Consider the following 26,549-nt stretch of genomic DNA (forward strand, 5'->3'; position numbering starts at 1 on the left):
CCAACACAGGTTTTTTTCCTGGCGCTGTTTTTCGCACAGAATACGGGTGCGCGCGGAGGCAAATTTTTGGCAAAAATGCTACTTTGAGTCTTGCACGGCGACGGTCCTCTCCCCAGCGGTATTTAAAAACTGCCGCCGCAAGACTTCAGAATTTTCCGCCGGACGGTTTTCCACCAAGAACGGAGAAATAGCGCCAAAAAGCCAAGCGCAAGATTGCCAAATTTTTAGCCCTACAGCATCATAAAATTCTACAGCATCATAAAATTCTACAGTACAAGAGGTGGCCATTCAGCCCATTATGCCGGCGCTGGCTCTCTGAGAAACCAACTATGCGTTTAGTTCTACTATCCTGTATTTTTCCCATACCATTTCCTCCTCCCAACTACTTATCCACTTTTTTTTAAAGCAATGATAGATCCTGCTTCCCCAACTGTTTCTGGAAAGCATTTTTTTAAAACTCTGCTAACCTTTTCCTTTATTCTTTTGATATAAGAAAGCACCATGAGAGGCATGAGTTAATCTGAGACTGTCAGCATGATTTTAGAAGTGGTAGGTCATGCTTGACTAATTTATTGGATGTCTTGAGAGACAAAAGACCTAGTGGATAGATTATGTACCTAGATTTTAGTATGGCATTTTACACTGCCCCACATAACAGGCACAAGGTTCAAGTTCATGGGATAGATGGAAATGTATTAAAATGGATTGGTTGGTCGGTAGACACGAACAGTAGTGCATGGGTAGGTACATAGTTGGTAGCCAGTTAACAATGAAGTGCCACATGGTTCAGTGTTGCAACTGATGCGCTTTATAATTTTTTTTAAGTTATTCAGAGGAAGGAAGTGTGTCTAAAGTTGTCAAACTTCATTAAACAATACTACATTGGGAGCAGTGGCAAAATGATGAATATCAATGTGCATAAATTCAAAACGACCATAATAGAAACGATTAGTGAGCGAAGAAATGACAGGTGCAATTTAATGCAAAATGAGATTTGGCGGAGGGAAGGTGGATTATGTGCTAAATGGGAATGTTCAAGGTATCAGAGCAGGAGAGCTTTTAGGGCTTTAGTAAACAGGTCACTAAAATCATCAGCACAATGTTCCTAGGCCGTTAAAAATTACCAGGATGCATAACAAACGGTGTAAGTTACAAATCTAGAGAAGTCCTTTTAAAACTTCATTTGGTCTTGGTGAGGCCATATCGGGGTACTGTATTCAGTTTTGGTCTCCTTATTACAAAAATAATATTCAGTTACTGGAAAGGATACAGAGAAGGGCTACACAGTTGATCCCAAAACTTAAGGGAATGACGTTTGAGGAAAAAATGACGACTCTGGGTCTTTCCTCTCAAAGAGAAAGCTGAGAGGAGATACGACAGAAGTGTTTAAAATTATGAAAGGCTTGGACAAATTGGATCCAAGTACGCTTTTCTGCTTGTACAGAATTTAAGCAGAAGGGGGTCATATTAAGGATAAAAATGTTAAGGTAATATTAAGGATAAAAAAATAAATGCAGGAGGACATTTTCTTTTACTAAAATGATGGTGAACAAGTCAGCTCAATTGATTTGTCAAATGGGATTCAGGCTTATCAGAAATACATCATAAGAATACTGTGGATAGGTGAACTAGATGGACCAAAGGTCCTTTTGCTTGAAACTGTTAATTTGTTACTACTTAAAATTTCTCCCCTCTAGTTACCAACTCACCAACCAGTGAAGATAGTTTTCCCTTATTTGCTTTATCAAAATCCCTCAATTTTAAATACCTCCGTCAGCTCTCATGCAAACTTCATTTGTTCTAATGAAAAAAATCCTTGTTTCTCTAGTCTTAATTACTTCTTGCCAGTGAAAGCAGGTTAGTGAATATACAAAACTATTTATATAATTCATAAATCTTAAGGCTTATGTTAGTAAAATACTTAGTCAACCATAAAGATGTAAAACCATGGCACAAGCTTTCAAAATCATAAGCTTTTACCAAAGTAAAACAGAAAACAGCTTCTAAGCTTTCATACTCAGTTAATAGGAGTGAGAAATAATACTACGTATAATACAGAAAGCCTAATCAATATTTATCAGCTGAATATCTTCCATGATTTATCGGTTATGCTACACGATTTAAAAATAGAAAGGTTTGTTGTAGTTGCACTAATACAATAAAGTTCCAGCTGTAACATAAAGCCTATGATGGAAAGTTAACTAAAGATCCAGCATAGTCAACCTGTTATTTATAGGGACAAATCCCACCACTGATGTCAGTGGTTTAATGAATCCAGTAATCTGATTAGCATCAGAATTTTTTTTGGGGGTCAGGCTATAGCAGACTCTGGTTTGCATACTCTGGCTTTTAGCCAACCAGCCACTGTACATGCAGGGGGGAAAAAAACTTTTATAAGTCGAGAGGAATGCATGGTGATAATTGAGGCTCAACATTTTCCAAGAGTTTACAAATGCTGATGTTAATTTTTATCCACCTACAGAAATACATCTGTTTAAGCTTCTCTTCTACTCACCTTGCTGCTGGAACATCAGCATAGTTTGTGGTGATGTGTGGACAGGCAGTGAGCGCGTACGCTGTACTGAACTATGGGTTCGGCTTGGCATACTGTTACTTCCTCCAGGGTTAGCAAACCATAGGTTCTGTGGAAACACAAGCCATTTATTGTAAAATAAGTTTAAAATATGCTGCCTCTAATACAGGGCAACTGTTGGCATTTAAAGCCTATTGCACACTTTACATCATGCTCCAGCTGTGTTGGCAATATCTACTGTTCCAGAGCTTACCATCCTTACAAGTTTTATTCATTGTTTTACATTTACACTCCCTGAATGAATCTGTTGTACACTCTGGAAATGGGAGAAGCCAAGAATTTTATGTACAGAACAGAGAAGCAGAGTATGTTCCTCTTCCATATTTTCATCATCCCTTTTCAGTACCTCTACACACCAAAGTGAGGAAAAACAGGAAATGCCTGCAGACTGTTCTCACTGGGTCTTTTTAACAGGAACCAGACAAGTTGCTCAAATCAGGAAAATTTGAGAAATTGTTCCGATCCAGATTTGGCAAATCTATTTAAATAGTCTATTATCCTTCCCTTTTAACTTAAAAAAATGAGTGTTGGATCTTCTGTTTGCTACAACAAAAATTACATTTAAAACAGCAAATTTCCAAGACTACATACTTGCACATCTTTTAAAGTGTAATACAAAAGGCAAAAAGATTTGAACCAACCTGTCTCCCTTGTTTTAATATGGCAGGATTGCTGGTTGCACTACGCTGTGGGGCACCCATAAGTCCACTAGGGCCCATAAGACCCAGACGAGCAGTGGGTAGATTTCGAGGGGGCATCTGGAATTGGCGTTGAGTACGTCTACCCATTCCTCCACCCACAGATCCAGCTGCTGGTAAGGAGTTGGATTGACTAAAACCCCAGCTGTGAAAAGAACAGATAGGTAAATACAACATTTAGTTTTAACATTAAAAAAAAATGAACTGTCATGACAAAACTGACTTAAAGTACAACTATTAAAGTCCCCTGTAACAAGCTGATAGAGATTCATTGATGGGGAATGTCTATAACATATGTCTATAACTTATGTTCTTTTTTGTGTGTGTTGTTTCCCTCTAACTTTAAATTTGTACAGCTGATAGTCAATTGGCAGTTAACAGTCCACAGTCACTGGCTTGGCATTAATTAATCCACTGCTAATTTAGCAGCTGAAATTTTGTGTGACCTAATTTAGGAGGAGTATAAAAAGAGTTAGCAGAGAGTGCACATCAGGTAGAACACAGTAAGTGGGAAAGAGAAGGAGGTGGGAACACAATTGAAACAGTACCTTTATGAGCAGGAATTTGGCAAGAGTGGGAATAAACAACAGAGGAAAAGAGGAGTAGAGTAGTTTAATTGAAATTGAAGTAGATAAGAATATAAACTTAATGATAACGAAACTAATATTTATCGTAATAATGGCAGCACAGATGGGATAGCGATATGCAGTTCCTGCAGAATGAAGGAAATTCAAATAACAGATATTAACTAACTGTTTGTCAAGTTAAGAACAGCTTTTCAGTGGTTGGATGTGGGAAGCGGTTTTGTTCTGGGGTTCTGTTCACTGCATACGTAAATGATTTGGTAGAGGGAGCGGTGCCCAAATTGACAGAAAATACTAAAACAGAAGGCATAGTAAATCATTCAGAGGCTCGAAGGAGGCTGAAGAGAGATATTGATTAAAATAGTGGAATAATCAAGAGGAGTGGCAGATAGAATTCAATGTCCATTTGAGTATTAGTAATTTTGGGCTCCACATTATAGGAAGGATGTTACGATATTGGGGTAGAGCACAGATTCATTAGGATGCTGCCCATTGTGTGGAAATACAACTAAGAACCTGAAAAATTAGGGCCGTTTTCATTAGAACAAACATGATTATGGGGTGATTTGATTCAGATGTTTAAAATTGATGAGGGGAATGGGACAGAGTAGATAGAAAGACTGTTTCTAGTGATTGAGGGTCCAGAATGATAGGATCCAAGAGATTTAGGACAAAAGAGCAGGATAATTGTTTATTTTGGCCATGACGATGTGATTGATGCAAAGTCGTTGAAGAAAAAGGGAAATAAAAAGGATATAGGAACTGGATTTGCACATGGCATTAGGGCCACTGTGTAAAAAAAAAATAGACTGGTTGGGTCAAATGGCCTGTGACCATGTTAATTTCTATATAATTGCCAAACTGTCGAATTATAGTGGTTATGTTTGTAACTATTAATCAAGATGCAAAGAAATTAGCTTATTATTAAATTTCGAGAATATGTATGTGCATGTATCAAGAGAGTGCACAAACATGACTGGCGTGTACAGTTTTCACAGCTGGAAACCTCAATAAAAGCTGTGTCCTATACATTTGTTTTTCGAGAAAAGATGCATCTCTTAGCAATCATGACCTCAAGGCATCCTTTTAAACATTAAGTGGAACAAAATAGTGTATGTTACAACTTTTATGTCAAGTAACTTGGCAGAAAATAGCTCATGCCAGTGTGTAAGTCACACCAGCCCATGCTCTCCTCTTCCCTGTGATTGTACAAGCAAAATACACACTGCATATATAACATTAAGTATTTTGCATTTCTTGGTTTATATTCATAAATCAATAGCCCACAAAGCAAGTAAGGTTTTGGGGCCTTGTGGTCACAATGTTAGAAAGTGGATTCACTACATTCAAATCTCCCTTGTGCTCAGGTTTCTCTGTACACTGCAATTCATACTACAAACAATAATTGTATGGATATCTGGGATAAGCAAGCAGAAACACGGCATTACTTTATTTGGGTGATATTTTGAAAGTTATACAAGTTTACACTATGTGTATAAATTAGTGCTGGGCTGTCATAGAGGTGGGGGGGGGGGGGAGGGAAGAAACACACATGTTGAGATTCAGTTGTTAATTTGGGGGTGTCACTCACTGCTTCTTTATTAATGTTCACAAGTTGGATTTGTTTTTCTGTTTATTAATGGAAATATACTGGAAACAAAAATAGAGTGCAATAGTGTTCAAAAAAAAAAACAGGCTGCATTGAGAGTTTTGGTTACTATTCATTTCTTTTGTGGGAATGAGCAATTTGCTGTAGATATTTGGCCTTGACTGTCCCACCCAAAGCATAACTCAGAATTACAAGTACTGCAATTGTTATAAAATTAAATCAATAGTATGACATTAAAATCTAGTTTTGCTCCAAGCTTTGCGTTTTTCTTCATTAATTAATCGATCGTTTAACAAAAAAGTCAAACTACCTGATTAAGCAAAATAAATTTGAATTTGTTTGCATTTCTGGCTTATCGTCATCTGACGTTTATAAGCAAGGATTCATCAATCTAATGTGAGAAAACTAGCAAAGAACTCAAGACAGTCTGATAAGAATTTTGAACTGAATTAATTGCATGAGAAGATCTGTGTTCGGTTGAATATATGAAGTAGATAATTGCATAAACACTTCTATATTTTCACGTCATTTGATAATTTTGCTGTGAACTAGAAATTTGCAATGATTTTCAAGCTATTATGTTAGCTTTGTAGCTAATATACTGAGCTTCTAGCCTGTTTGCACTACTACACCGAGAGTAGCATTGAATCATGAATAGTAGGATCATGTTCAATTAAGCTACCGGTCCTAAAATTGTAACCTACTGCATGTCGGTTAGATTAATTTCAGGATTAAATTGATGTAGATTAAAGAGCAATTATAAACCAGACTACACTGATCACTAAGGATCAAGAAAATATATGTAGAGATATTCACTTAATAGCAGTGAAGTAACCAGTCATAAAAGTGATAGAAAACAGCTCTAACACTAAGAGCACATTACAGGCATGAAAGACTTAAATTTAATTGCAACTAGTACTGTACTAAAATCCTTCTTTGAGATCTTTTCACATTTTTCTTTCTGCTAAGGTAGCAAATACACCATTGAATTAAAAACTTGAGAATACTTGATAAATTGCAACCAACCATTTCCAATGTTGTACCTGTATTAGTGATTAAGTTAAAACTGTAAAAATATATACACTGCAATTCACACTACAAACAATAATTGTATAGATATCAGGGATAAGTAAGCAGAAACACAGCATTACTTTATTTGGGTGATATTTTGAAAGTTATACACGTTTATACTATGTGTATAAATTAGTGCAAAAACCAAAGGAAAATGAAAAATTATTTTTTTTTGCTCATCCTGCACAATTTTATTGGATAAAAGGCACATATTAGTTAGGAATGATAAATAGATTTAAAATGAACAGACAGTAAATCCACAATTGAGAAGATAAATATTAAAACACACTTTCTTTGCTGTCGATAGCCTGGCATATCCAACAGGGATTTCCGGGGGAAAGACCTAAAAAGCTTCTGAACCTGCTGTTTCCAGGACAACAATCTCTTCTTCTGTGTCTCTGTAAATGCCTAAGAGAACAGCAAACAATTCTAATTAAAATTATAAAATGTCAGTACACATTATGAAAACATTAATTTCAGATTCATAAATTAAGTCAACATACCATGTACTAATTCAGCATCATTCTAGGTAATGCTAATAAAGCATTTTCAGAATTGTAAAATTACACTTCACATACATTCAGTGGTAAAACTCCTTTTCCCCCTCTTAAATCAGTGAGTAATAATGCACAAGGATGCATCATTGTTCCAGATGATATATTTTGATTTCTCCAACAAACATCAAATTAAATACAGATACCAGGTACATCACAATAAATATCTACTTCTGCAAAAAGACCAACACAATAAAAGCTTCTGTGCTTAAAAGAGAGATATATTTGCACTAACAATGCCTAGAATACCTCAGGTTATTATGCAAAAATATTTAGATATTATGAAAATTAACAATTACTAAATATCTGAAAACTATAGATGTCATATTATAAAAGTCAAAACAGAAATGCATTATGCACATATTGAATAATCTAAAGGTGTATAATGTATTTCCAGAACTAAGAATTGTCTATTCTCTGGAGTTGAAAAAAATATCAGTTCTTGTTTAATAGGCAATCACAGCAGCCAATTTGTGCACAGCAAAGCCTCACAAACAGCAATCATACGAATAACCAGTAAATCTATTTTGTCAGAGTTGATTGGGGGGGGGGGGGGGGGGGAGAAGAATATTGGCAGGACACGCTCCTCTTAAAAAAAAAGTTTCATTGGATCTATTAAGGGCCCTGAAGTACATTTTTTGAAATACCCCAGACTTCTCCACCATCTCTCAGTATGTCCTATCCCACTGGCAGGGAGGAAGTGGCCCTGGGAGTCCTCAAATTTGACTCCGGACCCCTTTAAGTCTCATGGCTTCAGATCAACTATAGGCAAGGAAACCTCCTACTGATTACCACCTACTGCCCTGCCCTCCCTCAGCTGATGAAACAGTACTCCTCCATGCTGAACACCACTTGGAAGAAGCACTGAGGGTAGCAATGGCACAGAATGTACTCTTGGGTGGGGGCCTTCAATGTCCATCACCAAGTGTCGCTCAGTAGCACCACTACTAACCAAGCTCTGAAGGACATAGCTGCCAGACTGGGCCTGCAGCAGATGATGAGAAAACCAACACGAGGGAAAAACCTTCTTGACCTCGATTTCCTTCTCACCAATCTACCTGTCGCAGAGCATCTGTCCATGACAGCATTGGTAGCAGTGATCACCACACAGGCCTTGTGCAGACAAAGAACCATTTTCATAATGAAGACACCCGCCATTCTATTTTATGGCACTGCCACCGTGCTAAATGGGATAGATTCAGAACAGATCTAGCAGCTCAAAACTGGGCATCCAGGAGACGCTGTGGGCCATCATCAGCAGCAGAATTGCATTCCACCACAATCTGTAACCTCATGGCTGGTATATCCCTCACTCTACCATTGCCATCAAGCCAGGGGACCAACCCTGGTTTAATGAGTGCAGAACAGCATGCCAGGAACAGCACCAAGCGTACCTAAAAATGGGGAAGCTGCAACACAGGACTACATGCATGCTAGCAGCGGAAGCAGCATGCTATAAACAGAGCTAAGCGATCCTACAATCAACGGATCAGATCAAAGTTCTGCAGTCCTGCCACATCCAGTCGGGAATGGTGATGGACAATTAAACAACTAAAGGGAGGAAGAGACTCCATTAATATCCCCATCTTCAATGATGGCAGAGCCCAGCACGCAAGTGCAAAAGGCAAGGCTGAAGCGTTTGCTACCATCTTCAGCCAGAAGTGCTGTGGATGATCCACATCAGCCTCCTCTTGAAGTCCCCATCATCACAGAAGCCAGTCTTCAGTCAATTCGATTTACTCCACGTGATATCAAATGGCTGAGCACATTGGATACAACAAAGGCTATGGGCCCTGACAACATCCCGGCTGTCGTGCTGAAGACTTGTGCTCCAGAATTAGCTGCACCTCTAGCCAAGCTGTTCCAGTACAGCTACAACACTGACATCTACCCAACAATGTGGTAAGCTGCCCAGGTATGGCCTGTCCACAAAAAGCAGGACAAATCCAATCCTGTCAATTACCACCCCATCAGTCTACTCTCAATCATCAGCAAAGTGATGGAAGGTGTCGTCGACAGTGCTAACAAGCAGCACTTACTCACCAATAACCTACTCACCGGAGCTCAGGTTGGCTTCTGCCAGGACCACTCGGCTCCAGACCTCATTACAGCCTTGGTCCAAACATGGACAAAAGAGCTGAATTCCAGGTGAGGCGAGAGCGACTTCCCTTGGCATCAAGGCAGCAGTTGACTGAGTGTGGCATCAAAGAGCCCTAATAAAATTGAAGTCAATGGGAATCGGGGGGGGAAAACGCTCCACTGGCTAGAGTCATACCTAGCACAAAGGAAGATGGTTGAGGTAGTTGGGAGGCCAATCATCTCAGTCCCAGGACATCGCTGTAGGAGTTCCTCAGGACAGTGTCCTGGGCTCAACCATCTTCAGCTGCTTCATCAATGACCTTCCCGCCATCATAAGGTTAGAAGTGGGGAAGTTCGCTGATGATTCCAGTGTTTTGTTCCATTTGCAACTCCTAAGAAAATGAAGCCGTCCATGCCCGCATACAGCAAGACCTGGACGACATTCAGGCTTGGGCTGATAAGTAGCAAGTAACATTCACACCACACAAGTGCCAAGCAATGACATCTCCAACAAGCGAGCGTCTAACCACCACCCCTTGACATTCAATGGCATTACCATCGCCGAATCCCCCACCAGCAACATCCTAGGGGGTCACCATTGACCAGAAACTTAACTAGCCACAATTACTGTGGCAACAAGAGGTGGTCAGAAGCTGGGTATTCTGCAGCAAGTGTCTCATCTCCTGACTCCCCCATAGCCTTTCCACCATCGACAAGGCACAAGTTAGGAGTGTAATGGAATACTCTCCACTTGCCTGGATGAGTGCAGCTCCAACAACACTCAAGGAGGTCAACGTCATCCAAGACAAAGCAGCCCGCATGACTGGCACCCAATTCACCACCTTCAACGTTCAATCCCTCCACCACTGGCGCACCGTGGTTGCAGTGTGTACTGTCTACAAGATGCACTGCAACAACTCGCCAAGACTTCTTCGGCAGCATGTCCCAAACCCACGACCTCTACCATCTAGAAGGACAAGGGCAGCAGGTGCATGGGAACACCATCACCTGCAAGTTCCCCTTCAAGTTACACACCATCCTGACTTGGAAATATATCACCGTTCCTTCATCGTCGCTGGGTCAAAACCTGGAACTCCTTCCCTAACAGCATTGTGGGAGTAACTTCACCACAAGGACTGCAGCAGTTCAAGAAGGCGGTTCACCATCACCTTCTCAAGGGCAATTAGGGATGGGCAATAAATGCTGGCCTTGCCAACGACGCTCAACGAATAAAAAAAAAATTCTTGCTCGGTTGGACATCTCATCCAAAAGACAAACCACCAACAATGCGGCAGTCCCTTAGTACTGCACTGAAGTGTCAGCCTAAATTATAACCATCTGATAGTGGTAGCACTCTCACCTCAGAGCTAAGCTGAACATCTAGGTTTGTTACATAAGATACAGGTGAAACCCATATTCTGTGTTGGGCACCGATAGAATAATCTTTCATTATTTTCACTAAAGGTGGCAAGGTAGTTAACGAATAAGAGGAAACAAGAGGTGAAAGCAAATTTCTAATACATCTTAAATAATTGTGGTTCAAACAAATCTTAATAGTAAAGTGAAAGTAGTATTTAAAAAAAAATCACAAGGACATACAAAACATAAGTGATAAAAGAATTACCTTTGCAGATAAAATTGTAAAGCAAAAAATCTAGACTGTCCAGAGGGAGAGTGGGAATTTTGATATATGGACAACTTCATCTTAATAGAACACGTAATTGTTTCTCTTCATGGGTAACTGTTCCAAAATTCAGAAGACCCATTTGTTTAGTATTTAATGTTAAGGCTACCAAAGCTTCAACAAAGTATTTCTCTGCAGCAAAATATTATAGCTACCACAAAGCGGCTTATTTCTATCTGACCTTTAAACAGAAAGGTATTTTTTCAGCAACAAACTCCAGCAAACACAGACCTAACTGTTCTTTGAAAAGGCTGTACAATGGACACCTAAGTTACATATCTAAACTATTAAGACTGATCTCTCAGCAGTGCTAACAAAGGTTTAATTCCTCTACTACAAGTTTCTTGAACTTCTCCAGGATTGAAATTAATCAATGGATATTTGTAGTTTTTAATATTCTCTTTAGTCTAACATGTATGGAGTATTTGTACGGTGAAGTAAAAAGCTGATAAGTCTGTGTTGCTCCAGGATACTTACTACATCGGGAGTGGTTGAGGCGAAAGCTTAGATGCATTTAAGAGGAAGTTTGATCAACACGAGGGAGAAAAGAATAGGATGTATTGATAGGGTGAGATGAAGTAAGGTGGAACGAGACTCATGAAGAGCAGAAACACTGAAAAATTCTATGCAAGTTAAATGGATACAGTTCAGGAGACTATTGGAAAATTACTGATAAATATTTTCATATTTAAAGCATGTACTAAGATAATTTAGCCTAGCACGAATTGCAGCCAGATAGCTTTGGAATTCTGTAAATTATTTACTCAAACACAAATAACTGTCTGGTGATGGTAATAATAAGAACTTATTTAAATGCATATAATTATACAAAATTCTTTACGTGCAACAAAAATTTGGAAAGTAGTAATTTGTTAAATCAAAAAGTAAAAACCAACAAGTCATATAAAAATTTCAAATTACAACTTTTTTTTCCTGATTACCTCTTACAAACCCGTTTTTAACTTCCTGTCAAACAGTTTTTGTACCAAAGGTAAGGATCATATTTTGTTATACAGTATGTTGATTAAATATTAATGTAGAACAGATCCTCATAGTCAATCTACTTTCCAATTGTTGCAAAGCAAATAGAATGCTGAACTACAGAGCTCAAATTTCGGACGCACGCTAGAACAGCGCATATCGGAGAGGCCTGTCTAATTTGCAGAACAAAAATTGCGCCGAATACTTACCTCGCGATTCCCCGATATCTGTAGGCCCAGTTCCAGCTCGGCGCAGCAGGAGCTGCTGGGGGCGGAGCTACAGCCCTGCGCCAAAAACAGTGCTGGCAGCTGCGCGTGTGCGCAGTGGAGGTTCTGCGCGTGCGCAGTAGCTCCCGGCCCTCCCAGCACATCCGGTCTCCAGGCGACGATCCTATCCCAGGCCGAAGGGACATCGCCCCTATCCCGGGCCGAGTGGCCTGACACATCTTACCTCGTCGGCGGGGCCTGGCCGGCCGGCATCTCACCAGGGGCGAGTCCCGCCCGAAGTCCTCCGTGGCAGCCACCATCGGCGGCAGGGCCCGCCCGAAGTCGTTCTGGGAGCCCGGCGTCGTCGTCGATGGGGCCCACCTGCCCGGCCTCTCACTGGGGGTGGGCCCCGCCCGAAGTCCCCCTTGGAACCGGCGTCGTCGTCAGGGCCCGTTCAGCTCCCCATCTCTCCTCCCTCCCCTCCCTCTCCCCTCCTCACCTACCCCTTGCTGTCAGAAACACAGACACTGACAGAGACAGCAAGAGAGACACTGACAGAGAGAGAGAGACACAGACACACTGGGGGGGGGGAGGGGGGGTGGGGGGGCCGTCCCAGCATGCTGTTGGAGGGCTCCCGATGCTGCAGGTGAGTAGAAACTTCATTTTTTATTTATTGATTGATTTTTTAATTATTTTTTAATTTTTAATTTTTTTGATTGGTTTATTGGTTGATTTATTTATCATTTATTATTGATGATGGCTCTTTATTTGTAAAGGTGAAGTGTTTAATGCTTCTAAACCACCCATCTCTCATTACCAGCACCTGATTTATAAATGTAGGAAAGGTTTTTCTGAGCGTGCAAAAATCTACACTTACTCCATTCTAAGTTAGTTTGGAGTAAGTTTTCACTGCCTAAACTTGCAAAACAGGCATAAGTGTCTGGACACGCCCCCTTTTGAAAAAAATCTGTTCTACAATGTAACTATTCTAACTCACGAGAACTGGAGCAAACTAAATGCCGAGAATTGCAATTTCTAAGATGCTCCATTCTAAACTAGTTTCTCCAAAAAAATAGGAGCAGCTCAGGCCAAATTTGAGCCCATAGAGCCTAAACAGTAGAGCATGTGACAGGACACCATGGTCAAACTGTATCGTGCTCTAGTCAGACCAACTTCATATATTGTGTTCAATTCTGGCCACCAAAATAACACCATACCAATATAGCGTCTTTTGACGAGAGAGGGGTAGAGAGCACAAGGGAGGTAATCCAAGGACTGAAGGCAGTTCAAAGGAGAGCCATAAGGCTGATTCCTATTGTCAGAGGTAATCTTTCAGGAACAAAAATAGAAAGTGCATCAATATGCTGTATGTTTACTGCATTTGCAGTTTTTTTTTTGGTAATCTTAGATGTATACAAGATAAACATTATGGAAAAGACTAAACTGTAAAATTGTTTCTAACTAAATTGTGAGACTAGGACAAGGGGACAGGTTCAAATATGTAAAGCTTCAAACTATGATAGATTTTTCAGATAGCTTGAATTGCAGTCTTGAATTATTGTATTCATACTCACCTCATGACCTACACATTTGTCTATAAGCTGCAGGTAAGAGCTTATGTTCTCTTCATCTGGTCTGGATACTAGGAGCTGTGTACACACTGCAAAAATAATCAAGCATTGTAAAAGGCTGTACTGGATATAGAAACTACTTTCAAGTTTCCCGATACATAAAGTTGAAAACCACAAAAAAGGGCAACACTTAATTCTTAAAGTTTACTAAATTCAGCAATGTTTACACACGTTCTAGAGTCATGGAACTTTACAGGATACATGATACTTGATTATATACACATTGAGGGTCTTGCACGGTTCTGTATTTTGTTCATGCTAGAGTGCAAAGGAGACAGACCGAGTGAGCAAGAGAGAGAGAGGAAAGGGCACGCGTGAAGGACAGAGAGCGAGGGTGTGCGCGAGGGACAGAGAGAGAGAGAAAAAAAGTGAGAAAGAGAGGGCGCGCGTAGAGACAGACAGAGAGGATGCGTGCGAAAAGCAGAGAGGGAAAGGCAGACAGAGAGCGAGCGAGAAAGAGAGAGAGACACACACAAAACAAGGGGACACACACCCAGAACAGTTGGGTTTAAGTACTGATAAAGGAATATGCAAAAGAATGATGGGAGAAGGGTTCAACAAGGTGACGCATAAAGGATAAATGGGTTGGAAAGACAGATACAAGACTTACTAGGAATCTTTGCTGAGAACAAGCAGAAAGAGTTGATAATGTGTCAAAATGGACAAAGATCAAAAGAAGATCGAGACAAGGATCACATCAGAAATTGCAGCACAAAACTGCCATTCAATCCACCATGCCTGGCCTGCGCCACACTACTCAAATCCTATTTTCCTGCTTTTTCTACCATTCATGAATATTTTTACCGGGTATCTGTTTAATTGCCGCTGAAATGCAGTATAATGTATTCTATATTATAATGCATGAAAATATTTATTTTAACAACCTGCTTTATGCTTTTAGTAACTTCATGGCTTCTCATTAAAGATACCCTCAACAGTTTAAAACTTTGAACACTTGTGGAAGATTTTCTTCCTCTCCCTTAATCCTATTTATAGTGAATACAGAACTAGTTTTTCAAGTCTATTATAAACTATATTATTTTATGCCGAGTAGCATCCTAGTAAATCTATATTGCACCAACAACCTTTCAACAATGGGGTGCTCAAAACTGCACCAGCTTAGCCTAACTACGGTCTTGTTCAAATTCATTTTTTTTGTATTTAATATGCCAAACCCAGATTATTTTCCCCCCCCGCCCCACACCTACAATCCTGCTTTTAAAGATCTGTGTATTTATACCTCAAAATACCATCTCCTCCACTCCATTAAGAATTTTTACCGTTTAGGGTATATTTCTATTCTGTCATCCTCCCATTTCACCCCTCCCCCCACCAAATGCACAACTTCACATTTATCTATATTGAACTGTACATCCCACATATCTACCCGCTTCCCTAACCCAACTACTTCCTCACATTTTACTATACCCCCTAATTTGGTGTCAACAATAAATTATGGTATTACGCGGGTACGGTAACATAGTGCCGGGGGCCCAGGGGCAGCACACACTGCAATATTTGTGCGCGCTAGGTCAGTGTAGCAGAGCAGGCCTCCAGTCGTCTTGGTTAATCCTGGCCACTGGACCAAGGCCTAGCTCTGCCAAGGCCGTGTGGTGGCTGATGTACAACGGTCACCACACGTTAAAAAAAATTCACGCACAGGCATCTTCCACCCCCTCAATTGGAGTTCAGGACTGGAACATCGGGTCCTTCATCAAAACACCTGTGAACTCATGGAACCAAGTCATCCTCGTTCAAGGGACCACCTATGATGATGGTTACTGCACTGCTATTGACCTTGCTAGCAACACCATATCCCAAGAATTAATTTTTTTTAAATGTCTGAAACATTTATGTACAGTGTATATGAAAACAGAAGTGGTCCCAAGACTCCCAAGTACACAGATCCCCAGGCATATCAATAGTTAGGTCTAGACAATGAGAAACATTCATTTATTTACTCTCTTTATTCATTTTACATTTAATCATTTAATATCATAGACTTTAGTCTTTGTAACAAGTCTGTAATGTGGCACTTATCATTCACCACATCACCGGTCAATACACTCAGCCATTTTGAAGAATTCAATTAATCAAATGTGACCTGCACTTTACAAATCAGTGATCACTTTCCTTAATTAGCCCATACCTTTTTAAGTGTTAATGCCTCTAGCAATATTATCCAAATATTTTCGATATACAATTGCAATAAATTATGGGCAATCTAGGTGCTGTAGGGTCGATATGTGAAAAATTTGATAAACAATCTAAGGTGTGCTCATGATACTGTACTGATTGTCTGATTTTTCTTGTAATATATTTGCAGACTTGAAATATTTATTAACCATTAACAGCAAAGTCAGCATCAATAAGATAAAAAGTACCTTTGAAAAATGTCTTATAATGAGTACTGAAATAGAGCAAGTGGGATAAAATTGTTCATTTGGGTAGTCTGTTATTTTGGCCATCTGGCGATGAAGTGACCAGAATTTAGAACGTGAAAATGAGGCATTTAACACCCTTTTCAAATATATCATAATAAATAGAGGGGTAATGTTCATATTCATTGATTTCATGGTAATGAAAATCGGGCGGTTTCTCATTGTGTCATTTTACCGCAGTAAAGATAAGGAATTACCTCTAGAAAATACGTGTTAGCATTTTGTGGATGTAAAAATTGGACCTTGAATTCTCAAGTTTATGGTGTTAAAAACATGCAATTGAACGTATTTGTTAAGACTACCAATTGGAAAGTACTTGAACTAGCACAAGAGAAAATAAAGGTGGCGACAAAGATCATATACGGCAAACATATTATTTGGGAGTCACAAAGAAAGTTGTTGAGACTGCTATGGACTGAGGAGCTGATGGTAATAGATCAAGAGGCAAAGAAGATCGAGGCTAGATGTTATAGAATCAGCAGATGCAACATCAGAGAATGATTAAAATCCATCGGTGCAGAGACTAGAGAAATTTGAAATACATTATTTGCCATCCTCCAGAAGGCAGGGGAAGGGGAGAGATTTTAATTGATACCTTACAGAATTACTCAGACGAAAAGACCCTCTGGTCCATCCAGTCTGTCTCTAATGACTGCGATGCCTTGTATATCACAATACATACACTCCTCACCCCACCCGAAAGTCATGTCATCGTCTGAGAGACGAAAAACCAGATAAATCCCAGGCCAATCAAGGGAAGAAAAAAAAGCTGAAAAATTAATCTGACATTCCTATACTCATTTGAAACGGTTTACTGATGGGGATTAATTAATTAAGCCAACAGGATTTCAGTTTCAGAGAAAAGCACTGAAGGGATTTTCATGTATTTATACTTACAAGTAGCAAATGTTTACAAGAAAAAATATTTGAGACTTTTGTTCATCATTGCTTCTTCAGTTGGCAGAACAGGCCAACATACTTCAGAATTCTTCATACCTTCAAATACCATTAAGACTCTAGAAACCAGCCAGAGAAACAGCCACCAGTCATTGTGAATTTATAGATGCTTCCTAGTGAGATGTTCCACTTCGGGGTCTGACTGAGAATTTTTAACTTGCATCAAAACATTTGGAAGCTTGAATGTCAGCCATAATTAGAACTTGACAGCAGTGATATTAAATGCTCATGTAAGCCAATACATTGCCCAACTAGTTATGATGGGTTTTTAAAAAAATGCCTACACTCAAGGCAAGAAATATCAGCAGAGCATTTTCTTATTCCAAGTATTAAAAGGTAGCTTTGAAAGAAAGAATTTGCATTTACACTGTCTTTCATGACCTCATGATATTATAAAGCACTTCACAACTGATTAAGTGCTTTTGAAGAGTAATCACTTTTATAATGCAGGGAGAAACAATGGCCAGTTTGTGCACAGCAAGATTCCACAAATAGCATTGGGATAAGTGACTAACTGATCTGTTTTAGTGAACTTAGTTAGTTAGTAAATATTGGCCAGAATACTGGGAAAATTCCCCTGCACTTCTTCAAATAGTGCCGTGAGATTTTTTGTGTCAGCTGAGAGGAAAGATGTAACGTCTCATTTGAAAGACGGCATTTCTGACAGTGCAGCACTAGAGTGTCAGCCTGGATTATGTACTCACATCTCTGAAGTGGAGCTTGAACGCATGACCTTCTGGCTCAAAGCCAAGAATACTACTACTGAACCAAGGCTTATCCCTATTATCCAATCGTTGGTCAGGTACATGATTACCAGCAACAGAGTAAATTTCTCTCTACTCTATCTCAACTATGATTTAGAAGAGCATGCCCTATTTCACCAATGTGAATTCTCCTTTGTACCACATCAGTTACCCTTGTGGTCTCACTGAGTGAGTATAAAATTTGGGGCTGATTTGGGGATAGATCTGTACTGCAAAACTAGATTCATTGGTTAAGAATGACCAAAGGTGTTTAATGCAAGATTTGTACAGTTAGCAAAGAAACTCATCCAGTTGGTCTGGGCTAGATTTGAAATTGTGGGGCAGTATTTCCACAGGGGCTCTCCGATCTCCTGCTATAACTTCGGCAGAAGATGGATGAAAACTCCAGGGAAGGGGCAGTAAGCAGTCTCTAGTGCTATTTCTCCAAAGTTTTCTTCCATCTTCCACTGAAGTTACAACAGGAATACTGCAGAACCCCCATGGAAATTGCCGGCACAAGTCTCAGCCAGAGTTAGCCCAAATGCCACCCAAGCCCCATTGTATTACTTTATTTTAGAATTCATTGAAACAATACATTTTCCGTTACCACTTAATTTAACATTCTTTATATATTTTTATTTGAGACATCTTAGAAAGCAAGGCCTACCTTTGCCCATGACCCTTGTAAACTGTCCAGGCAGATCCCCTTCCGGAACAGGAGCACCTCCTGATTCACCCTCACACCCTGTAACATTTTGTTGCTGAATGCCCCCAGCAGCAGAGTCTTTAACATCAGGTAGTCGACTTCCTAAGCCACTGTCTGAGCTCATTAAAGAAGACTGAGAGTCCAAGTCTTGGTTCTGTTCACCAGTGTTTTGGGTATGAGAGAAATTGTAAGCTTTGATCGGGGTAAGAATCATTTGGTGCAGCTCCTGGAGTGCATTACGCAGATTACCTCCTTCGAGAATATCCTGTGCAATAGAACATCAAGCATCAATGCAGTATTAAAATGTATATAACTTTTATTAAAATGTACATTATTTACATTGGTTGAGATTATTCATAAACTACATTTTAAAACATGCACATGATTATTATATAGTCCGGTCATGAAACATGGCTAAAAGAGGGGCAGGTTTGGCATATCAATATTCCTGGCTACAGGATTTTTAGACAAGATAGAGAAGGGGGTAAAAAGAGTGGGGGGGGGGGGGGGGGTTGCAATGCTGATTGAAAGAAACTATTACAGCGGTGGAGGAGGAATGGTATGTTAGAGGGATCAAATAAGGCCATATGGGTCGAATTGAAAAATAAAAAAGTGGCGATCACACTGCTGGGCGTGTATTATAGAGCCCCAAACAGTGGGAGGAAGATAGAGGAGCAAATATGTAAGCAAATTGTTGGGAAGTCCAAAAACCATAGAGTAGTAATAGTAGGGGATTTTAACTATCCAAATATTGATTGGGACAAATTTAGTGTGAAGGGTATAGAGGGTGTTAAATTCTTGAACGGCATTCAAGAGAACTTTTTTTTAAAGTCAGTACGTAGCAAGCCCAACACGAGAGGAGACAGTCTTGGATTTAGTTTTGGGGAATGAAGTTGGGCAGGTTGAAGGGGTATTTGTGGGAGAGCACTTGGGTGCCAGTGACCATAATTCAGTCAGATTCAAGTTGGTTATGGATAAGGACAAGAATAGGCCTGGAATAAAAGTTCCGAATTGGGGAAAAGCTAATTTTGTTACGTTAAGGAGTGATTTGGCAATTGTGGACTAGAAACAGCTACTTGTGGGTAAATCAGTGTCAGAACAATGGGAGGCATTCAAGGGAGAGATCCGGAAGGCTCAGGCCAAACATGTGCCCTTAAAGAAAAAGGCTGAGAAAAATAATTCGAGAGCCCCCTGGATGTCGAGGGACTTATAGGGGGAGGGATTAAGAAAAAAAGGGACGCCATATACCAATGGCTAAATACTATAGAATCTTGAAAGGAATGTAGAAAGTTATGAGGCAAAATTAAAAAAGGATATTAGGAATGCTAAGAGAGAGCACGAGAAATTCTTGGCTAGTAAAATTAGGGAAAACCCTAAGATGCTCTATAAATATATTAAGAGTAAGAGGGTAACTAAAGAAAGGGTAGGGCCTAGTAGAGACCATGAGGGTAATCTTTGTGTGGAGGCGGAAGATGTTGGTCGGGTTCTTAACGAATGCTTTGCATTTGTTTTCACAAAGGAAAGGGGCAATGCAGATATTGCTATCAAGGAGGAATGTGATATTCTGGATGAAATAAATATAGTGAGAGGAAGTATTCAGGAGTTTAGCAGCTTTTAAAGTGGATAAGTCCCCAGGCCCGGATGAAATGCATCCCAAGCTGTTAAGCGAAGTAAGAGAGGAAATAGTAGAGGCCTTGACCATCATTTTCCAGTCCTCTTTGGATCTGGGCATGGTGCTGGAGGGTTGGAGGACTGCTAATGTAGTACCCATGTTTAAGAAGGGAGAAAGGGATAGGCCGAGTAATTACAGGCCTGTCAGTCTAACCTCAGCAGTGGGAAAATTATTAGAAAAAATCCTGAAAGACAGGATAAATCAGCATTTTGAAAGGCAAAGATTAATTAGGGACAGTCAGCATGGGTTTGTTAAGGGAAGGTCGTGATTGATTAACCTGATTGAATTTTTTGAGGAAGTAACCAAGAGGGTCGATGAGGATAGTGTGTACGATGTAGTATAAATGGACTTTAGCAAGGCTTTTGATAAGGTCCCACATGGTAGACTGGTCATGAAGGTTAAAGCCCATGGGATACAGGGCAAAGTGGCAAGTTGGATCCAAAATTGGCTTAGAGGTAGGAAGCAAACGGTAATGGTTGATGGATGATTTTGTGACTGGAAGGATATTGCCAGTGGAGTTCCGCAGGGCTCAGTACTGGGTCCCTTGCTCTTTGTGGTATGTGTCAACGATTTAAATTTGAATATAGGGAGTATGATTAAGAAGTTTGCAGATGACACTGAAATTGGCTGTCTGGTTGATAATGAAGAGGAAAGTCATGGGCTGCAGGAGGATATCAATCTACTGGTCAGGTGGGCAGAGCAGTGGCAAATAGAATTTAATTCAGAGAAGTGTGAGGTGATGCTCTTTGGGAGGGCTAAGAAGGAAAGTATACACATTAAGCAGTAGGCCACTCAATAGCGTAGATGAACAAAGGGACCTTGGAGTGCTTGTCCACAGATCCCTGAAAGTAGGCGGCCAGGTGGATAAGGTGGTTAAGAAGGCATACGGAATGCTTGGCTTTATTGGCTGAGGCATAGAATACAAGAGCAGGGAGGTCATGCTTAAATTGTATAATACTTTGATTAGGCCACAGCTGGAGTACTGCATGTAGTTCTGGTCGCCGTATTATAGGAAGGACGTGATTGCACGAGAGAGAGGGTGCAGAGGAGATTTACTAGGATGCTGCCTGGAATGGAGAATCTTAGTTATGGATAGGCTGGGTTTGTGCTCATTGGAACAGGAGGTTGTTGAGAGAAGGCCTCATTGAGGTGTACAAAATATTGAGGGGCCTGGACAGTGGATAGTAAGGGTCTATTTCCATTGGGGTCTATTACGAGGAGGCATAGTTTTAAGGTGGTTGGTGGAAGTTTTAGAGGGGATTTGAGGGGGGCCTTCTTTATAGAGAGGGTTGTGGGGATCTGGAACTCATTGCCTGGAAGAGTGGTGGAAGCAAAAGCCCTCACCAGATGGTTGGATAGGCACTTAAAGTGCAGTAACCTGCAGGGTTACGGACCTAGAGCTGGTAATTGGGATTACACTGGATGACCTTTTGTTGGACGGTGCAGATATAATGGTAAGTATTGCAGGGGATAGAATACAGCCAGTGTAATCTCCTGGACTAGTTTCGATCACCTGGATGGGTCGGAGAGGAATTTTCCCAGATTTTTTCTCCCGAAATTGGCCTGGGTTTTTATCTGGTTTTTGCCTCTCCCAAGAGATCACATGGCTCCGGTTGGGGTGGAGTGTAGAATGTTTCAGTATAAGGGATGTCGCAGTTGCGCGAGGCGGACTGGTTGGGCTGGGTGCTCTTTGCCTTTCTGTCATCGTTCATAGGTTTATATGTAACCTTTAGGGCTGCTGACCAAGGGCCTTGCGGCTCTTTGTCGGCCGGCGCAGACACGATGAGCTGAAATGGCCTTCTTCTGCGCTATAAATTTCTATGTTTCTATGAAAAGTTAAGATATTTCAGATAGGCTTGTACTGTAATAATCAAGTTTGGGTCTACTAAAAATATTTGTTAAACCGTAGATTGGCAAAATCTTCTCCTGAACCTGAAGTGAAAAATCATCAGTAAGGTTGTAAACTGAAGATATTGTATGATGGTTACCTTTTCCAATTGTTCTTTTACAATAATTAAGTGGTATTATCTGACCAGCTGAGTTTCAGACATGAAATAGTAGCATCGTATGATTTTGGCGCTCAATATTTTTAAACTTGTGTTCACAACAATAGGCAGTTTTGACGAGTAGACCAAGTCCTCTGTAAACAGAAACCTGCACTCTTATTCATGTCTTGAATCGGATTGTTGCTTCTGCTGTTCGCCATCATCTTTTACTTATCGAACAAGGTACTCGAGACAACATGGTCTACACACCATCTTCTTCGGTCTTCTCCAAAAGGCAGTAAATACCAAATGGCTATGAGAACATCCAGAACTTAGGTTGCTAAGTGGCAAATAACATTCACATCGAAACATAGAAACATAGAAAATAGGTGCAGGAGTAGGCCATCTGGCCCCTCGAGCCTGCACCACCATTCAATATCATGGCTGATCATTCCTTCAGTACCCCGTTCCTGCTTTCTCTCCACACCCCTTGATCCCTTTTAGCCGTAAGGGCCATATCAAACTCCCTCTTGAATATATCCAATGAACTGGCATCAACAACTCTCTGCGGTAGGGAATTCCACAGGTTAACAACTCCGAGTGAAGAAGTTCCTCCTCATCTCAATCCTAAATGGCTTACCCCTTATCGTAATACTATGTCCCCTGGTTCTGGACTTCCCCAACATCGGGAACATTCTTCCTGCATCTAACCTGTCCAGTCCCATCAGAATTTTATATGTTTCTGTGAGATCCCCTCTCATCCTTCTAAACTCCAGTGAATACAGGCCCAGTCGATCCAGTCTCTCCTCATATGTCAGTCCTGCCATCCCTGGAATCAGTCTGGTGAACCTCCGCTGCACTCCCTCAATAGCAAGAACATCCTTCCTCAGATTAAGAGACCAAAACTGAACACAATATTCCAGGTGAGGCCTAACCAAGGCCCTGTACAACTACAGTAAGACTTCCCTGCTCCTATACTCAAATCCCCTTGCTATGAAGGCCAACATACCATTTTTGCGTTCACCGCCTGCTGTACCTGCATGTCAACCTTCAATGATTGATGAATCATGACACCCAGGTCTCGCTGCACCTCCCCTTTTCCTAATCTGCCGCCATTCAGATAATATTCTGCCTTCGTGTTTTTGCCACCAAAGTGGATAAACCTCACATTATACTGCATCTGTCATGTATTTGCCCAATCGCCTAACCTGTCCAAATCACCCTGCAGCCTCTTAGCGTCCTCCTCACAGCTCATACCGCCACTCAGTTTAGTGTCATCTGCAAACTTGGAGATATTACACTCAATTCCATCATCCAAATCATTAATATATATTGTAAAGAGCTGGGGTCCTAGCACTGAGCCCTGCAGCACTCCATTAGTCACTGCCTGCCATTCTGAAAAGGACCCGTTTATCCCGACTTTCTGCTTCCTGTCTGCCAATCAGTTCTCTATCCATGTCAGTACATTTCCTCCAATATCATGTGCTTTGATTTTGCACACCAATCTCTTGTGTGGGACCTTATCAAAAGCCTTTTGAAAGTCCAAATACACCACATCCACTGGTTCTCCCCTGTCCACTCTACTAGTTACATCCTCAAAAAATTCCAGAAGATTTGTCAAGCATGATTTCCCCATCATAAATCCATGCTGACTTGGACCAATCCTATCACTGCTTTCCAAATGTGCTGCTATTTCATCCTTAGTGATTGATTCCAGCATTTTCCCCACTACTGATGTCAGGCTAACCGGTCTATAATTACCCATTTTCTCTCTCCCTCCTTTTTTAAAAAGTGGTGTTACATTAGCAACCCTCCAGTCCATAGGAACTGATCCAGAGTCGATAGACTGTTGGAAAATTACCAATGCATCCACTATTTCCAGGGCCACTTCCTTAAGTACTCTGGGATGTAGGCTATCAGGCCCTGGGGATTTATCGGCCTTCAATCCCGTCAATTTCCCTAACACAATTTCCTACCTAATAAGGATATCCTTCAGTTCCTCCTTCTCACTAGACCTTCAGACCCCTAGTACATCGTGAAGGTTATTTGTGTCTTCCTTTGTGAAGACAGAACCAAAGTACTTGTTCAAATGGTCTGCTATTTCTTTGTTCCCCATTATAAATTCGCCCAAATCCGACTGCAAGGGACCAATGTTTGTCTTCACTAATCTTTTTCTCTTCACATATCCATCGAAGCTTTTGCAGTCATTTATGATGTTTCCTGCAAGCTTCCTCTCGTACTCTATTTTCCCCCTCTTAAATAAACTCTTTTGTCCTCCTCTGCTGTATTCTAAATTTCTCCCAGTCCTCCAGCTTGCTGCTTTTTCTGGCTAATTTGTATGCCTCTTCCTTGGATTTAACACTGTCCTTAATTTCCCTTGTTAGCCACGGTTGAGCCACCTTCCCCATTTTATTTTTACTCCAGACAGGGATGTATAGTTGTTGAAGTTCGTCCATATGGTCTTTAAAGGTTTGCCACTGCCTATCCACCGTCAACCCTTTAAGTATCATTTGCCAGTCTAATCTAGCCAATTCGCTCCTCATACCATCAAAGTTACCTTTCCTTAAGTTCAGGACCCTAGTTTCTGAATTAGCTGTGTCACTCTCCATCTTAATAAAGAATTCTACCATATTATGGTCACTCTTCCCCAAGAGGCCTCGCACAACAAGATTGCTAATTAGTCCCTTCTCATTACACATCACCCAGTCTGGGATGGCCAGCTCTCTGGTTGGTTCCTCGACATATTAGTCTAGAAAACCATCCCTAATACACTCCAGGAAATCCTCCTCCACCGCATTGCTACCAGTTAGGTTAGCCCAATCTATATGTAGATTAAAGTCGCCCATGATTACTGCTGTACCTTTATTGCACACATCCCTTATTTCTTGTTTGATGCTGTCCCCAACCTCACTACTACTATTTGGTGGTCTGTACACAATTCACACTAGCATTTTCTGCCCTTTGGTATTCCGTAGCTCCACCCATACCGATTCCACATCATCCAAGCTAATGTCCTTCCTTACAATTGCATTAATTTCCTCTTTAACCAGCAATGCCACCCCATCTCCTTTTCCTTTCTGTCTATCCTTCCTAAATGCTGAATACCCCTGGATGTTGAGGTCCCAGCCTTGGTCACCCTGGAGCCATGTCTCCGTGATGCCAATCACATCATACCCGTTAATTGCTATCTGCGCAGTTAATTCATCCACCTTATTCCGAATACTCCTCGCATTGAGGCACAGAGCCTTCAGGCTTGTCTTTTGAACACACTTTGACCCTTTAGAATTCTGCTGTAAAGTGGCCCTTTTTGTTTTTTGCCTTGGGTTTCTCTGCCCTCCACTTTTACTATTCTCCTTTCTATCTTTTGCTTCTGTCTCCATTTTATTCCCCTCTGTCTTCCTGCATAGGTTTCCATCCCCCTGCCATATTAGTTTAACTCCTCCCAAACAGCACTAGCAAACACTCCCTCTTGGACATTGGTTCCGGTCCTGCCCAGGTGCAGACCGTCCGGTTTGTACTGGTCCCACCTCCCCCAGAACCGGTTCCAATGTCCCAGGAATTTGAATCCCTCCCTTCTGCACCACTGCTCAAGCCACGTCTTCATCTGAGCTATCCTGCAATTCCTACTCTGACGAGCATGTGGCACTGGTAGCAATCCTGAGATTACTACTTTTGAGGTCCTACTTTTTAATTTAACTCCTAGCTCCCTAAATTAGTCTCGTAGGACCTCATCCCGTTTTTTTACCTATATGTTGGTACCAATATGCACCACGACAACTGGCTATTCACCCTCCCTTTTCAGATTGTCCTGCACCCGCTCTGAGACATCCTTGACCCTTGCACCAGGGAGGCAATATACCAACCTGGAGTCTCGGTTGCGGCCGCAGAAACTCCTATCTATTCCCCTTACAATCGAATCCCCTATCACTATTGCTCTCCCACTCTTTTTTTCCTGCCCTCCTGTGCAGCAGAGCCAGCCACGGTGCCATGAACCTGGCTGCTGCTGCTCTCCCCTGATGAGTCATCCCCCTCAACAGTACCCAAATCGGTGCATCACACCACAAATGTCAGACAATAACCATCTCCAACAAAGGAGAGCATAACCACCTCCACATGGTATTACCATCAACATCTTGAAGATCATCCATGACCAGAAATTAAATTGGACCAGTCACATAAATGCCGTGACTGCTGCAGCAGGTCAGAGGCTAGGTTTTTTGTTACGGGTGATTCAACTCCCGACTCCCCAAACCCTCTCCACCACCTACAAGGCGCAAGTTAGGAGTGTGATGGGAATACTCTCCAATGGATGGACCCAGCTGCAACAACAGTCAAGAAGATAGACACCATCCAGG

At 41.0% G+C, this 26,549-nt stretch overlaps 1 protein-coding gene across 4 annotated transcripts in view; it reads right to left on the bottom strand.

Annotated features, from left to right (window-relative positions):
- The window catches only part of samd4a (sterile alpha motif domain containing 4A), a 218,623-nt gene that overhangs the window by 16,507 nt on the left and 175,567 nt on the right, over positions 1 to 26,549 (bottom strand). For all 4 annotated transcript variants that reach the window (XM_070879186.1, XM_070879185.1, XM_070879188.1 and 1 more), the window contains 5 exons: positions 18,499 to 18,802; positions 13,634 to 13,719; positions 6,845 to 6,963; positions 3,235 to 3,436; positions 2,516 to 2,642 (listed from right to left, as the gene is read on the bottom strand). In XM_070879186.1, coding sequence (XP_070735287.1) covers positions 2,516 to 2,642; positions 3,235 to 3,436; positions 6,845 to 6,963; positions 13,634 to 13,719; positions 18,499 to 18,802 — 838 coding nt within the window. The remainder of the gene's footprint in view (positions 1 to 2,515; positions 2,643 to 3,234; positions 3,437 to 6,844; positions 6,964 to 13,633; positions 13,720 to 18,498; positions 18,803 to 26,549) is intronic.

The sequence above is a fragment of the Pristiophorus japonicus genome, chromosome 4 (genome assembly GCF_044704955.1).
Source record: "Pristiophorus japonicus isolate sPriJap1 chromosome 4, sPriJap1.hap1, whole genome shotgun sequence".
In the NCBI taxonomy this organism is placed as follows: domain Eukaryota; kingdom Metazoa; phylum Chordata; class Chondrichthyes; family Pristiophoridae; genus Pristiophorus; species Pristiophorus japonicus.